At 32.4% G+C, this 17,946-nt stretch overlaps 2 protein-coding genes and 1 pseudogene across 3 annotated transcripts; 1 reads left to right on the forward strand and 2 right to left on the reverse strand.

The window, feature by feature from the left end:
- Positions 1-552: 552 nt before the first annotated feature.
- On the reverse strand, positions 553-9,432 carry LOC125828540 (glucosidase 2 subunit beta). 2 transcript variants are annotated; one of them, XM_049507840.1, is made up of 16 exons: positions 9,080-9,432; positions 8,682-8,804; positions 7,794-7,889; positions 7,054-7,293; positions 5,742-5,938; positions 4,894-5,007; positions 4,735-4,800; positions 2,824-3,184; positions 2,644-2,748; positions 2,454-2,555; positions 2,294-2,351; positions 2,109-2,177; positions 1,399-1,486; positions 1,244-1,305; positions 1,098-1,149; positions 553-972 (listed from the first exon to the last, which is right to left on the reverse strand). In XM_049507840.1, exons 1-16 carry the CDS (start codon positions 9,189-9,191, stop codon positions 910-912), a joined length of 1,908 nt encoding a protein of 635 aa, XP_049363797.1. In that variant the 5' UTR covers positions 9,192-9,432; the 3' UTR covers positions 553-909. The 2 variants fall into 2 exon arrangements, with proteins under 2 accessions (XP_049363797.1, XP_049363798.1); XM_049507841.1 differs by having other exon boundaries at positions 733-972; positions 5,748-5,938.
- Positions 9,433-11,500: 2,068 nt separating this feature from the next.
- On the forward strand, positions 11,501-13,894 carry LOC125828445 (uncharacterized; annotated as a pseudogene).
- A 309-nt stretch (positions 13,895-14,203) lies between these two features.
- Positions 14,204-14,784, reverse strand: LOC125828584 (photosystem II 5 kDa protein, chloroplastic-like). Its single transcript, XM_049507893.1, has one exon. The coding sequence runs from the start codon at positions 14,691-14,693 to the stop codon at positions 14,352-14,354; it is 342 nt and encodes a 113-aa protein (XP_049363850.1). The 5' UTR covers positions 14,694-14,784; the 3' UTR covers positions 14,204-14,351.
- Between the last annotated feature and the right edge of the window lie 3,162 nt (positions 14,785-17,946).

The raw sequence follows: 17,946 nt of genomic DNA on the forward strand, positions 1-17,946 counted from the left end.
ACCATTGGATGCTATAATATCAATTCAACATTACCTAATTCTAAGTCTACTGATGTAACAAAAATAACATTTTTAGAAAAACACTCAAATAGAAACATATATTTATATTATCTCCTAAAGAGTAAAATTATTTGAACAAACTTTATACTATTTTTGATATTATATTGAATGAATAAATTACAATACACACTAGCCTTTTCATGTGCTTTCAACTGAACTTGTCGGCATTTTCAAATCTAGTACATAATGACAAGAGTTAATTGCATTATTACACTGTTTATTATTTAATTAATAATTTTGTTACGTTTTTGTATAATTAATCAGTAAATTTGGTGTATATGCTAATTAATCATTAAATACGACTCTCAAATTTTCTTCACTCATTGGGTAATAAAGAAACCTTTAATGTGTATCATTTAGTTATTGAATAAAGTGTAATTTACCATATACATACTCTGTGTGTAGAGAGATTTGACACAGAATATGATAAGTTTAAACTGTTGAAAGCTAAAAGTGAAGAAAATAAATACACGACATAAAATATTGAACTTATAACTAAAAGTTCATAGAATTTGTAAAGGTTCATATGTAGATAAAAGGTCTTTCCAATAAAGTCTAGTTATGACTACTCATGTTAATGGAAAATTGTTTTTTTTATAACAGAACAAAAATGATATTCAACTTTTGACCTCAGGCTCTTCCCACTTTTAGTAATATATGATTCGCAACTACATCAGAAGTGAGTTCCGGAACAAAAATATAAAGGGGGTATGACTTCATAAATGGTTGATACTGTTCTTGAGAAAATACGCCAATGGATCACTTTGCCCCTTTTTGCGTCCCTTGAGGTGCAAGTATCCTGTGGAATTAGTCGAGGTCACAGTTCCCAAGCAGGCCTAACCAGAGAGGTCACAGTTCATCATGGTCTTGTGGTTGCTCCCTATTCATCATCTCTAGTTTATCTTGTAGTTCCTATCACATATTTTTCATCATAAGTAGACAATCTCATAGGAGTAAAGCATCTGTTACAAAGATTGTGTGTGTGTGTGTGGGGGGGGGGGGGGGGGGGGAGCCAATATAGAGGTTCAGAAGAGCACCTTCAGTTTTTCTTCCAGACAGAGTGCTGGTGTAGACAAAAATGCTAAATATCTGCCATAACAAACTACCAAGTCAGATTAAAGTGTACAAGAATCCACTAAACACATAAAGCATGCAAAATTCTGTGTGTATGGTAAATGCTTACTCGCAGCGGCTCGGTTCATCTATATCAGTTACCTCATTTTTCAAACCACACCTTAACTTTACCTGTACAAATTAAAAACAATTTAGAGAGCAAAAGAGGAATATAAGAAGAATGCTGTAGATACAAAGACATTCAAATTAGTCAGGTATCCTCACCTTTAAACTTCTATTTGGCCCATTCCAGCAATGGTCGCCATTTGTAAATTGCATAGTTCTGTAGGAATCCTCAAATTTATCCCAGTTCCTTTGATGACACATGGGAGAAAGAAAAAAATGGTATAATGAGTTCTGAACTTACAACATTCAGGCAGAAAAATTTTACATGTCAAACCTAGAACTATGTGAACTGAGAAATCCCCCCAAGGGACAGTGGCGACTGGCCCTTGGTTCTAAACTCGATTGATATTAGCCCCCCACCCTTATTCACTTAAACACCAGGTTATTGTCCGTAGTAAGATTTGAACCCGTTCACATGCACCTAACCTACACATCAACAAGCACGTGTTTGCACTCTTACCACTAGACTAAAAACCCCTACCATTATCCAAAGTTTGAACTTGTGACGTGCAACTAATCTAACACATCATGCATTGTGCTCTTACCACAAGACCAATGTCATAGAAATTGTGTTTCACTAGACCAGCTTTATGTGTAAGCTGTCTCTTACATTACCTAATCAAATTGCAGAAACTCTATGATAGGTCTGCCATGAATATCTTATACTTAAGAGAGGAAAAAACTCTGAATAGTTTTAGTATATTTGCAGTACAAGTCATGCTTGCCTACTACTTCAGAGACAATCAACTACAATTTACTGTGCAGAAGGATTCAGATAATGCAGATGCTTAAGATGTTAAAGAACCAACCCCAAACGAGTAGTGCTGTAGCCCTCAACTTGGGTAGCTTCTTTGAAAGGGCAAATCTTGTATGTGTACCTGAAGTAAAAACATTTGTTAGTGTCTGCTAAAGAATTATAACTTAGTACATATATTCCTAAAAAGTAAAACGTTAACCAAAACTTAGGTTAACAAGACAATGGAAGATTTATCACTTGTTCTCCTTGCTCTCGAAACATTGACCGTGGAATGAATAGAATTCCTTCTCCGGTCCTGCAATAGAACTAGTGGTTCAGCAAGCAAAACCATTCACCTTCTTAGAGAAGGTAAGTCATAGAAGAATGCTAATAAACACAAACACATGAATTTCTATACCAAAATCATGTTTCAACTTTTGCTTCAAGCTAGATAGCCTTGATTCGATTTTTGTCAACTTAGCACTTGCCTCATTGTACTCTTTGCGTATGTGGTCAGCATCTATGGGAGCAAAAACAAAACAGCATCCATCATTTTCCTTCTCATTAGAAATAAAGAGCAGAAAATCGGATGAAACCTCAGTTACTACCAGAAATGTTCACTGGAGTTTGGAACAAATTGACAGACCGAAAAATTCTCTTTACAGTTTGTTGTATCTTCTCCGTCCAGGAAGGACTAGTTGTGGTGGTAGTATCTGGATAATTAAAATACATATTAAAATACTACTAGCTGTATGCATCAAATGCAATAGAATTACTTTCCTGCATACCTGCAAAATCAGAATCATCATCAGACTCAGACTTATATGAAGAACTTGAATCATGGTCCTCTCCAACAGAATCTTCAACGTGGTCCTCATTGTCATCATCGTCATACTTGTGTTCATCATCGTCATACTTGTGTTCATCATCATCATCATACTTTCGGTCATCAACATCAGAATCATATCCATGATACTCCTCTTCATGGGTATCAGATGGCACCTCATCATGGTTATCATGGTTGCTATCTGTACCAGCCCCAACTGACTCAGTTTCCTGTTCACTCTTTTTTCCTAACCAACGAGAACCAATAACACGTCCTAACTCTTCCTTTGACAGTGACTCAATATTTTCAGCAGCATCTTTCTCCTAAAAACATAAAAAATAGTCACAAGAGTAAGGTTGTTAACATTATTGAACAAAATCCACAACCATTATCCGCATGCCACCTTAGAAGTAGACAAGGCAGCAATACATGCGGACTGAAATTAGGTCCTTCCTAGCGCACTATGATTTGGTACAAGCAATTACTCCAAAGCTAGGAAAATCAAATTATACAATACTACTCCTGCTCCCCTCAATCCCAAATCTACTACTTAGTCAGGCCCTAACTACTTTCAGTGCTATGTGTCCAGTAGTGACGAGTTCCGTAAGTTTTTAGCCCTTTGCACATGAAGTACCAACATATAACCACAATCAAGCATGATAGGAAAAAGGATCTCGTACAACCGCTATACCCCCTACACCCACACCCACCTCACCCACACCCGGGCAGGTTTCCACTTTTTGTGCCCTGTTTAAAAGTAATGTGCCTTTGGATAGTACTAAATCCTGTCTTTGTGTAGTAGATATATAGTGGCTTGATCATCTGTCAACTATGTATCAGAATGCATTTTCAGTTATTTCAATGATGAAATGTGGTTATTACATTCAGTTCTCTAATAATTGAACTTCAACTTTCCAGTTCCGAGTTATGTTCAAAGAAGGTCAAGTTACACATTTCAATTCTTTATGAGCATAAGATCTTCAATGCAAGTGGAAAGATATTTAGCTCAGTCAGAGTATCATGAGGAGGTTAAAACGGTATCCTTAGGAACCTTGACCTGAAGTAAAACTACTAGTGTACTTCTATAGTTTTGTACGTTTAACAAGAAAGATCTTGAGACCCAAGTTCCATCTAAGGGAAAGTTCTAGCCTCCCAACAAAAAGTAGAAACCTGCTGGGGGTTGAAGTGGTTATACAAATTCTTTTTCCTGCTCATGCTTTCACAAACTGCTAAAAGTTTGTTAATGGTAGTACATCTTGCTATAGGTAATGGTAAAAGTACTGTTTTGCAACTAAGTGCAGTATCCACCTTGAGATAAGAATTTGAAAGATCTGAGACGATAGATCTATTATTCCAACTAGACCGACACCAGCCATACTTCAGAATGCAGCCGCTTTGTGTATCGCTGGGAAATGGTATCTATCTATTCCATGTGATGGTACAAATGAAACAAGCATAAAAGAAAAGAGAATAGACCTCATTTCCATTTCCTCATTTTTTATGCATCTAATTCCTAACTCAGAGAATCAAAAGATGTTTTGCATGTAAGCAAGTTATTTAGGAATCCACACTAAAAGAATGGCCTCCACACTGTGGCACCACGATTTCATTCAAATACCACCTTTTCCTAGTACTTCACCACATATTGGATATTAGCATATTAAATTACACTGCTTTAATTATAGCTCATTACTTTATTGACAAAAAAAGTACACTGTTTCTGGAGAAACTTATCAGGAGCAAGGATTTCATATTAGATTAAAAGAAATTCAGACGAACTAATTGAAATAACAAGTATGTAGCTCACAACATAGCCAAAAAGAGTGAAGATAGATATAGAGCAAGAGTGGTAGCTTTAAATCAATAAATGTACCTCATTTCTGCTACTAACATCAGCTTTATTGTTGCTGGTGGACGACTCCTCTTTTATTTCAGGATGCTATACAAAATGAGATTCTGGTTAATCATGATAAACCAAATATTTTTACAGTATCATATGGGAAGGAACTTGGGCTTCTCAAATACAACAAACCTGAGAAGAATCCTCGGGCACCTGCTCTACCTCATCAACCGGAAACTCATCCTTCACGGAATGGTCACCATGTTGTTCTTCATCCGCAGCTTTGTCATGGCCTTCTACCACATCCTGATATAAATATATAACATAATTACAAGATTAAGCAGCGAAAATGCATAAAGGAGACATTCTTTTTTACCCAAATAAAAACATACAAGAGACTTTACAGCACTAACTTGTAGATAATATATAATGTTGGAATACGAACATTTAAAGTCAGTTCCATATTTTCTATTATGCTCAAGGGCATTATTATCTCCAGAAGGGTGCACAATTATATTCTCTTGGGAAGTGAAAATTTTTATTTCTAAACAAAAGCAGTACTGCTCCTGCAGCCAAATTCGCACATCTCACAATGTGTTACAGAATTTTATCAACAACAACATACCTAGTGTACCATAAGTGGGGTCTAGGGAAAATTTTAACAATTTTCCTAATCCTTTTTTAAGCCGGGGGGGAATTTGTAACCCTCCTACTAATAAGCATTTCTTTGGAAGAATCAAGGCCGTAAGGGTACCAAGTTCTATACCCATGAAAAATCATTACTTTCTAGAATCGTAAAGAGCTTTTGATATATTGGACATCTACAAAGTCCAAAAACAATGGTCAATTTAGTGTGCGACATAGATGTGGAGAATCAAATGCCCAAAAACATGTGAAGGGAAAAAATGAGTCAGCAGACCAGAGCTCTTTCCCCAAGTTCCACTATCTACTTCTATAAGATATTCTGATATCCTTGCGTACTATAGTGTGTGCTTAACATCATCTATAAGGTAACAGCCATAAAGATAAAAATAATTAACCTTTACGGGAGGAGAGTCTTCCAGGAGGCCAATTTTATCGTGGATGTCACTCTTCACAGATTCTTCATGAACTTCAGTTTTCTCCTCAACTTTGCTTGCCTCAAGCTTAGCATCTTCAGCTTCCTTTCGTTCCTTCTCTTCCTTTTCTCTCTTTAACCGTTCTTCCTCCTCAACCTTCTCTATTTGTTCTTTTTTGTCTAGATCAAGAAAAGTGAAAACTCACAAGAAATTATTAGAAGCGAATTGTTGGAACCTTGCTAGAAGAGAAACAGATATTAGTGCGTGAAAATCTCATAAACTACACAAACGTTGGACTTTTCACACGTCACTTGTAGAAAATGAACAACAAGAAAAGTGACAAGGATAACAATAACTAGTCTAGAAGGTTGCTCTACTTGGCATGGGTGAAAATACCTTATTGAACATTATAACAGCCTTCTAGTTTCTACAAGGTCTCAGATCAGGTAACTTTTAGGTATCTACTCAGAATATTCCCTATAAATTAACAAGTAAGTTATGTATAACACTACAATCTGAGTTTTATGAAGTGGAGTAGCCTTGTGGAGAGGTACTATATATACCAGAGTAAGTTGTTGGAAACAAATGGAGACCACCTATTGGGTTATTTCCGCCACATTTAGTATCTCTTCCCATCAAACGGAACCAGTTGTTAATTATACAGGGAGCAGAGAGCGTGAATTGTATAGGACCTCATATTCAGGAACATTGCAAGATTGCAGGATGGTATAATATCTTCCAGACTTGTTTGAGCTCTTATTCAGGGAAAAGATCTCAATGACGGGCAGAGACTATTGAAAGAGGCTGGAAACAGAAATGATTTCTTCACAGTAAGATCGTCCTATTAGAGAGTTTGAGAAGGGGAGACAATGACGTTCCTTATAGTTTCTGTGGATTCATGAAGCACCAAAGAAGGAATGTTTCTTTGCTAGGCTGGCAGTACAACAACAACAAACCCATTATAGTCCCACAAGGGCTAGGCTGGCAGGATGAAGGCAATTCTTTTAGCATGGATTCCTATAAAACTTGTTGAATGCAAACAAAAAAATGATTCTACAAGTTAGGAGTGCCAAGCATAAAAAAGAGGAAATGTAGGAAATGAGGTTCATTCTCTTTCCTACTTATGCTTGTTTCATTTGTACCATGACATAAAAAATATTGATATCAGAACTCAGAAGGAACCATTTTGCAAGAGGTATGCAAACCGACCCCAATCTGGAGTACTTGTTTTGTTGATAAATTAGGGATGATAATCCTCTCATGTACAATCTTACTTGAGGGGAAAAGAACTTACCCTGAAGCTGCTCAACCTTCCCTTTAAGTATCTTCTGCTCATTTTTCAGCTTAGAGACTTCAGTTTCCTCTTTTGCTATTGCAAGTTTAGCTTCTTCAATCTCCTTCTTCCTTATAGTTATACCTTCCTGAAATGTTGCAATTTTTTTCTTCAATTTATCTCTAGCTACTCTGCCGACCTCCCAACATGTATTTGGGCACTTAACTTTACCATCATGCTCATCACTCCCATCGCAACAATCTGCTCATTTGTGCCATTAAGATAGTTACTAGTTGAGAAAAGTAAGCCAACAATATTAAGAAACATGAAATATACACAATATGATTTTATCGACAGGAAAAGACTGTCAACGATAGTCCAAAGGCAATGAAAATCATTCTACGATGGCTATTTATCTAAGAAGTAATATCCTTTTTTTAAAAAACTTCAACTAAGAAGTAATATCCTATACTGACAATGAATTCTTCAAGAACTGAAACTTTATGAAACTTAGCTTGTCCTGGATTTGAATGATACGTGTTTTGCAAAAGATTTTTGTTCTTTTCTTTTCTTTTTTGATAACCAGTTTTTTTGTAAAAAAAAAAAATTAAAAAAAAAAAAAGCACTTTCATATTAGTGCCATTCAATATCTTTTTAGTTACTGTTACAAAGCACTATTTCAGATCACACTAGGCACTGTGATGTAGAAAAAGATTCTAATCAAACGCTATACAGAAAGACAAGAATACAATGATTCATACCGCAAATGCCATCATTCACCCTAGATGAGTATATGAAGAGAGGAGCATGCCCTGCATTTTTGCAATAAAACTTCCCGCTGGGACATGCCGAAGTTCCTGCAAACCAATCACCAAGGACAAACAACTTTCAAACACATGCACATATTATATTTATATACAGAAAAGGAAGGCAAAAATGTTCGATCCAAGATGAAACTCTTAACATACTTTTTCCTACGTTGCACTGCAAATAAATCTTAATTTTCTAGAAGACTAGTTATTAGTATTTGAAAGAAGTGAGTCCAATAGAGCATAATGCATATAGAGAATTCATATAGTCAAATCCAACAATGGTGTTGCGAACCTAAAATCAATGAAAATGTCCATTTTTAGATAAGGTGGTTCATACAATTCGGTTGGATTTCAAAGCATGTAGAGATCCTACTTTCTAGTGGTTCAAGTCTCAGCACAACCACGAACAAAATATTTTTACATGTTTGGACTAATAAAAAAATCAGGCTTCCGCATGCAGGGGCAGAGGTAGAAGCCCCGCTACAAGTTTAAAACCAGTCATTAGCACTTGAAGTAGTTGTTCTGAAATCCACAATCCATAAAGTTGAAATTCTGGCTCCATCTCTGCCCACATTATGGGAGCTTTACAAAGCTAAACTAAATAAATTGAAGTGTCTTTCTAGTGGTTACACAATTCAATATTTGAAATTGACACATAGTTCAATAATTGCAATGCACCAACAACAACATACTCAGTATAATTGTAGGTCTAGGGATGGTAAAGTGTACGCAAACCTTACCTCCATCTCCCAGAAATGCGCCATAAATGCATAGTTTTGCAAAAAAACAATCGAGCAAGTAAGAATATAGAGGACAATAGGGAAAATACACACAGACCTGGCTCATCAGACCCATCTGGACAGTCACAAAAATCATCATTGAGCTGAGCCTTGGTGAATTTCTTCGACCCATCTTTACAATTTATAGCTCCAGATGATAAACCCTTGTAATAATTCTCATCTGCAATCAATTAAATGTTAACAAAATCACAAATGGGTCATCTGCACTTCCATCAAAACACCATAATTAACAATCATTTCTACAGAAAATTTCAAAATGACGAAATGGGTCATCTTCACTTCCATCAAAAAATCAAAATCATCATTATTTCCACCAAAAAAACCCGAAATCACGAAATGGGTCATCAGCAATCCCGTCAAACATCAATATCCATCAATATTCTTAACGAAAAAAATCGAAATACAGAAATGGGTGTTCAACAAATGAATACGAACCTTCCGGGGCAATTCCAAGGTTGACTATGGAAGGAAGAGATACAGATCTATCGATTGAAGATATGCAGAAGATACAAGAGAGTAAAAACACGAATTGAAATCGTAATTCCATTTTTTTCACCAAAATTCGCAACTGGAAAACTAAATCTAAATCAGCATTAGTTTTCAATGCACAGCAAAAATAGTATGAATCGAACGAGATTTGCAGTGGCTAACTGATTGTATAGTGAGAAGAGTATGAAGCTTTGGGCCAATGAAGAGTATTTCCTAGAGTTGGTAATGGAGCTCGGCAGCCATTGGTGGAGTACTTTAACGATGGCGTTTTAACACTCTTCTCACTAATTCTATTTTTTTTCTAATTTTTACAGTGGAGTAGTAGTAAAGTTGTCTTAATGAGAATTATAAGTCACGGGTTCGAGCCGTATATGTAACCACTAATTCTTATATTATGGTAGGTTGTCTATATTCATTTCGGAAATTATCAAATCGAAAAATTATGTGTACTAAACTATCCTTTCGTTGAAGGCGAAATTATCAAATTGAAAATCTTTGTGTACTAAAAGTCTAAACTATCCTTTCGTTGAAGGGTATAAAGATAACGGTATATCGTTACATATCGTAATCGTATGTTATTGTTGTTTGTTGACTATCACCTCCCACGATTTTAATTATTACTAACCTCATATACAATAATTATGGTCATCAATTAGAATGAATTGAAGGAGGAATATGTGAAGTGAAAATCTTATGTACAATTATGTAAAGTGAAATAAAAATGACTTATTTGTTATTTATTTCACTTACTATCACCCAAAAAATTAAAATTCACGTTATATAGTGAAAAAATAATAATTCTGCATTATATAATGCTTACAAACTACAATTAAATTATAAATTTAAAATTACGACTTATATACTCGATATTATTAATTAAAGATGATTATTATAAGTCAGTAGAGCTGTCAATATGGGCTAGCCCACCCCATCCGGGCTAACCCATATAGGCTTTGACATTTTACGGGTCAGGCCGGGCTAGCCCATTTTTGGTGTGGGCCAGAAAACGGTCGGCCCAACCCACAAGTACGTGGGCTACAGGCTTGCCGGGCCAGCCCACTTTTTTTAAAATTATACTTTTTTTTATAATTATTAAAATAAATTATAAATTATAATTTAAAAATATTATCATAAATATCGACAAAACAATATTACATCATGTTAATGTTATTACTTGTTAATCAAATCCACAAATAAAATTATCTTTATAATATTTATTAAGGTTTTTTCAAATAAAAGTATAAATATATAAATAGAAATATTAACCTAATTGTTTTGTCACATTAAAACACAAAAAATGTGACAATATTCCAACCATAAAAAAGTTAAAAATAAACTCCTTAAAAAAATCATGAAACTTATGGCGTATCTAACACATCATGAAATCTATGGCGTATCCAACACTTCATGATCATCTTCATCAAGCATATCTGAATCAGCTTGTGGCAAGGTTGTCTTAACATCTTCATTTTCATCTGCAATTTATATGCGGTTTCAATTAGTTAAATATTAAATAGATTTTGAGTTTGGATTCTTTTTAATTTTAAATTTTAATATTATATTATATTTTTTAAATTATTTTTATCTGGCCCACGGGCCGGCCCTACCTATATTTCTCAAGCCCCACAAATCAGCAGGCTTATTCAGGCCGGGCTAAAAAGCCCTTTTCTTAAATGGGCTCCAAAAATCTTAGCCCAACCCTATTAAATTCCGGGTTAAGCCAGGCTAGCCCAACAGGCCTAGCCCATATTGACGACTCTATAAGCCAGCATGATTCATGAAATATTCTTTTAGCAATAGGGCATGACAGAAGAAGAACTATAGAAATATAAGGAAATAAATTTTCTAATTATTATTACGTATTTAAGTAATCTCATTTTTTTTAATTGTGGAGTTGAAGGAAAAAATTTATTTATAATCTTACAAATTTTTTAGTCTTATTTCAAGTTTTCTCGATTTATCTATAGATCTTTCTTTTCTATATATTTCTGTATATTGAAAATAAGTAGTAATATTCATATCTATAATCCTAATAAAAGAACAAATTAAACTACACTAGAAAACCTGAACTAATAAATCTTAATTAAATAAATATAAGAAATTAAAAATCCTAAACAACTTAGAATTCTCATTGAATCCTTTTTTTTAACCTATAATATGAAATTATAATTGAAATCATAAAAGGAATAGGACATAATTAATTTTCTTTCTTCCCAATCCTTGTTAGCATCGGATTTATCACATAATTGTTTATTAAGATAAAAATAAATATATGATTCTTTGTTATAAATATTACTTCTTATTTACCTCAACAATTAATTGCTCTCTTTCTTCTTCACAAATTAATTTAGAAAATAATTATCGATCATGGCAACTTATACTTTTGAACACAGACATAGACGATATTTAGAAGATGTAATTGAAAGTCAGGTATTACTAATCTCTAATTAATTACCTCAATTTTCCAATTAGGTTTTCAACGTTTAATTAAAATTTTATAGAATTTTTTGGGTTAAATTTTATTACTTATAATAACTAAAAAATTTCGTCATTATGATTGTTTATCGTGTTGTTGTTGTTTTAAGATGTTTTTATTGGATGTTTAAGTATGAAAATGTTCGTTCATGTGTCAGAATTTTGACTATCTTGTTGTTTATTGTGTCTAACATTTTTCTTGAATATTGTTAAAGTATACGTAATGTTTTAACCTTCATTATTGTTATTATTTTTGTTTTAGTCTAATTATATGTTAAATACTAAAGAACGTTCGTTCACGTGATGCATCAAAATCTTGACTATCTTATTATTTGTTGTGTTTTTATATCCTTGCTATTATTTTAAGCTCTAGTGTAACGATTTTCTTGAATGTTAAATATACAAAATTACAATGTATCATAATTGATCTTAGCTCTCCGCCTATTATTTCGTTATTGTTATAATCTCTTTTACAAAGGAGTATCTAAGGGAGGGTCACCGGGTTCACGTGAACCCATGGCCCCCTCCCGAGATCATATATAGTAGTGTTATATTTTTTAAAAATATTGAAATATAGATGTGTGAACCCACTTGAAGTATCGCATAATGCGATTATGACTGGGTGCACCTCTTTCCGCGAGGTTAGAAATTTGAATTTTATATTTATCTTGTTTTATTTTTCTTTCTAAAATTAGATAACACTTCTCTAAGTGGTAATTGTTATATATATAATTTTAGACCTATAATTTTAAAATTTTAATGGTTTTCAAATTTTAACGGCTTTCAGTAAATTAAAAACCAAAATGTCAAATCGATCAAATTTATATCGTAAATCAACCTTTTTATAACAGTGCACCCATCATCTCAAAATTCTGGTTACGCCTCTGCTCTTTTAGTCTAACTATATCTTGAATATTATAACTATTTTTATATCAATTGTTCATCCATCATCACATATTAACACGTTCATGTGATGCATCATAATCTAAATCATTTGTTTTTTTCTTATTGTTATTGATGATTATGATTATATCTATTAAATAATAAATTTTCCTCTTCTTTTTTTTATATGTAGGGTTTCTATGTGACAAACAATTATGGAAGGGAAATACCTTGTGGAATAGTAAAAATTGATGAAAAATCTGTAATTTTTGAAAAAGCAAAAAAAGCTGCTGTTTTTGCAGTTAATAAATACAATGAAAAAATGGAATACTCATCAAAATTAGGAATATTGAAAATTATAAATCTTAATTTTGAACCTACTGCTGGTGCAATTTATTACATGACTTTGTCAGTTTTGGAAATAAGTTCTGGAAATATTTTTCATTATCAAGCTAAAATATGGGAAAAAATCAACACTAGTTACAAAGTTGATATTTTTCAACTTGCTCCTTATGTGCCAAGATTCGCAGGTAATTAATAATATTTCAGCTTTTTAAAATATTTTTTTCGATTTCATATCGCTCGTTATATGTTGTTTTTGTTATATATTATCTATTGTCTCTTGTACATCCATTACGTCTTTTTCTAGACTGTTTTTGTCTTGAGCCTAGAGTCTATCGGAAACAACATGTCTACCTCACCTCTTAGGTAGTCTGGTACTTGATTTGGGGTTCGATTATTCTGAATTCACATCTCGAAATTTGAGGGATAAAGTGTTATCTACTAATTAGCATAGGCAGATTTAAAATTTCTTGAACATGGATGCACCACTTAAAAAAAAGTCAACATCCAACCATGTGCACCATTTAGTCTTCACATGCCCCATTTCTAAACCTATAGATTCGCTCCTATTACTAAGTCGATTATATTACATATTCATAGTTCGAATCGAGAGTTCTGATTATTACCTGAATTTTCTTTTATCTTACCATTATTAGTTTTTTGTATGTGCAGAATATCAGAATTTCTCTATTAAGGCTAATAATTTGCAAGACTGGATGGATGAGAATTATCTATATTACAAGTGTTGCTGCAGATATAAAAGGGTAAAAAAAAAAATTAAAAAAACCTAATTTAATTATTCATATTCATATATATTATTTTCAAGCTTGCAAGTATAAAAATTATCTTATTTTCTTAAATAATAATAAAAAAATATTTTTATTTTTTTGCAGCTTGTTTCTGTGGTGGTGATTAGAGATGAAGAAAATGGAGAACCATTGGGCTATGGTTTTATTAATTTCAATAAAAAATCAGCAGCAATGGAATTTTTAGAGAGAAATAATGGAAAACAAATGCCAAATTCCAACCAAATTTATTCATTGGAGATTTGAGAAAAATTGAAGGATTTTGAGGATTTTTTTTTTTTTTGAAATAATTTATTATGCTTTTTACTAAAGAGTTATTTTTGATATAATATTAATCATTCATTAGTTTAATTAATGTAATATTTACACTTGGTTTATTAATATGGTAGTTAGATGGCTTTTAATTTCTTGAATTGTTTCCAATAATATCATGGTCTTTATTATTGATTGATTTCAAACAATTATAATAATCATATGGTATAGAAAAGTAAATTCAAGAACAAATTTTGTTGTAATTATTATGAGTCTCGAATTGTGCACCAATATACACACATATACGTAACAATTTGAATAGAAGGGGAATTGAAATACTAAATTTGCATGAGAAAGTTTTACAATGTTTTATTTTTTTCATTTTTTTTTTCACATTAATTAAAACCATAGCATAATAAGTACAAGAAATGATTAAATAGACAAAACACTTGCCCTTCTAATTAAGTTGCATTGCGGCAAATTCTAGCAGTAGGATTTGAGACACAAACTTGAAAGTACTTCTTCTTGGCCTCCGGTGAGCCGCGCTTCGGCTCATCGTCTGCCATGGCGGCCCCCGCCACAGAACATGCAGCAGCAGCCGCCATGGCAAAGAACAACTCCCTACGACCACCACCGTTGTTGTTGATCTCCTTCTTGTTGTTCATTACAACATTTTCTCCCTCAGACACGTTAGAGCTTGCTTTCACCATAACAACCCTAGCACCACGGGTTGCGGTCGGGGCTTTTGTTAGGGCCGCGATCGAACCGCCGGCCAAGGAGGTTGTCATTGTCATGGAAGCCATTTGATCAACTCAATATACTACTAGTTGATTTTTTTAGCAAAGAGGAATGGTTTGGTTTGTGTTAAAAATAAATGTTATGTAGGTAATGGAACAAAAAAATGAAATAGTGAATTGCCATTGAGAATGTCTTATCCATTTTCTTATCTAAACAAAGGGTTGATAGCCAATGAACTTTTGCCATGTGGAAAGCTCAATCTTGATCTTGAAAAAATATTTGTGGTCAATTATGCCCCATGTTGTAAGTACCAATTTTTTTGTCTCTTCATCTAATGTTGAGGGTACTCTTTTTCTTTTTGGGGGGTGGGGTGAGAAAATATTCATTGGTTGCTAATATTAAAATTTATCCAACCATTTATCCATTGATTTTGCCTATTGAAGAGTAAAAATTGTCAACAAAAATATCTCATTTAAAAAAGAAAATCATCAGTTTGTTCCAACTATCATAAAAGAATGTATAAATTACATCATATTTCTGTTCTTTCCCAAATTACAAAAATTCCTTAAGATTATAAGATCTAGGATACATTAGAAAACTTGTGGAAGTGCGGATACATAGTTCATGGATACATCTGAGAGGGGATAGGATGTATTATAGAGGGGAAAAAGGTCAAATATACCCCCGAACTTTCAAAAATGGTATGTGTATATCATTCATTATACTTTTGGGCCATACATACCCTTACCGTCATAATTTTGGATCATATATACCCTTTGATTAAACGGAAAAACATGTGGCATGATCTCAAATATTTGCCCTATTTTATTTTATTTTTTATCCAAGAATCTGAGTGAGAATTTTTGTAATTTTTTTTAAAATAATAGGAAAATTTTAGAGAGTATGATATTAGCTTAAGTAATTTTTTCTAAAAGAATTCAAAACCCAATTAAACTAGAAATTCTGACTCCATCTTAACCCCTGGCTAAGAAATGAACATTTGGGCTTGTGGGCTCAAAAGGGCCTGTTCGGATATTTGGTCCATTTCCCTTTCCAAAGCAGTAGGCCCATTAGCCCATTAACGATTCCGCAACACCGGTTTAGCTTACGATCTTATAGAGAGTCGACAAGAAATTTCATCTTTAATTGGCCATTTTGATCCTTATTTTTAAATTTAAATTTATCAATTGTGAATTAAAGACTTTGTCACACACAGACTTATAAATAAACATGACTTACAACTTGCAATCCTCACACACAAATTACGAGTTCAAAATCAATTTAATTATTTGTCTAAATTTAAAGTTTGATACATTTTGATGGTATATAACATATTTACCCCATTAAAATTACGGATTATTAAGTAGTTACATATAAATCTCTTTACAAAAGTTAATTAATTATTTTAAACAAAATTATGTCCTACTTAATTAAAAATAATATTTATACCGTCAATATATATAAAATAAACTATATCTTAATTTACTATCCTTATTTTTGGTTATTTGCAAGACAGAATCGGAGACCTTTATTACTATCTTATAATATAGGAAAACTGTCAAAATTAACTTTGGCAAGCAAATAAATTAATAACATTTCTTGCCAAGGAGAAAAAAAATATATTGACTGTAAAAATAAAGAGGAAAATTCATAATTTGAAAAGTACCAAAGAAAAATTTGAGTATCACAAAAATTAATGATATTAATGTATTTCAAAAAAATTATGGGGAATATCTTGTTCTTACCAAATTTGGAATATAATTTTCCAAAAATTGCTTACTTAATTGTGGTTATATTATTTGTTAATGTAATATAATTTTGATCATTAAAAATTAAATAGTATACATATCTCTCATCTAGATATGTACTTGACGAAATGAAGAGAAAATGTAACGAGGGGAGCCAAATCCAAACTCTACCTATAAATAGTCTCACATGCATAACACCTCCAACACACACACAATTCAACATTGTTCTTATTTGTTACATTATTACCGAGCCCTAAACCCTGAACCCTGATCGATATCTAGCTATGGACGAGGTCTTGTTTTTCGTGGGCGGGTTTGGGTTGTTGTTTTTATTTGTGGTTATTATCAAATGGATATTTACGCAACCTACTTATTATTGTTCTTATTGCTTCTTTTGCTAAAATGCCAAAACCTAATAATGGTGGTGGTGATAAGTAATTTTTTTAAATTTCTTTAGTAATCACTTTAATTTTGAGATGATTAATAGCAAAACTAGATTTTTTTTTTTAAAGTTTGGATTTAGTTAATTAATTATAATCTGCATGCGTGTTAGACTATAGTATTGGTGTTGGAATATTTCTCTTAGTTTTTTCAATGAAATAAAGTTTGTTTTAATTTTTGGTATTTAGTTTATGCACTTGATGTTATGTTTATATACTATATTGTTTGTTTATAATGTGGATGGCTGTTTTATGATTTTATCCCAAACAAATGTTTACTCTTTGTTTCAATTTATGTGACATAATTTATTTTTCTATCGAGAGTCAAACCTTTTATTTTGACAATATATTTTGACATGGTTGAGAACTTGAGATGAAAAATGTTGAAACTACTTAAAATTAAGGTATTATAGTCTAAGTCACAATAATAACAATTCAAAATAACTAAAAAACATTGAAAAAAATTACGATCAAAGAACGACTTGTTTGTATCTTAAAATCGGAAAGATACCACATATATTAATTAAAAAAAATTAAAAATATTTATACGTATTTGAATCATGATTTAAAGTTTAAAGGTTTTCAATTAAACAAAAAAAACTTTATTATAAATATGCAAGGAGAATCAAACCAATATTACAGTACTATAATTAGCAAAAATGAATTGGTGTTGCATCCATCCTTATTTTTTGGCATTTACTATATATCCCATTTGGAAAATGACACATATGCAATGCCTTTTAATAGATACAACCATTCTTTATAAAAGTATTTCACTGTAACAATGAAAATTTTCATTGGAATGCCACCAAAAAATAACTTTACGTATAATGTTATTATAGAAAAATCTAACAAATTTTTATTGTTGTTATTGTAGGTGTGGAAAGATTCCATTGCGATTGAACCATGTTATCAGTATTGTATTTTATCATGTATTAGTAGATTACAAGGTGATGACAATATGCAATTTCCTGAAAATGGAGTTTTATTTTTCAATTCGTGACCAGATCTCTTCTCTCTATTGTTGCTATTTATATCATATTATGAAAATTTATATGTAATTACCTAATAAGGTTGAGTCACATATGGTAAAGGGGGTCAATTGATAATGTGTACAACATAAATTAACT

The sequence above is a fragment of the Solanum verrucosum genome, unplaced genomic scaffold, assembly GCF_900185275.1.
Source record: "Solanum verrucosum unplaced genomic scaffold, falcon-dt-bn FXZP01000273.1, whole genome shotgun sequence".
NCBI lineage: Eukaryota > Viridiplantae > Streptophyta > Magnoliopsida > Solanales > Solanaceae > Solanum > Solanum verrucosum.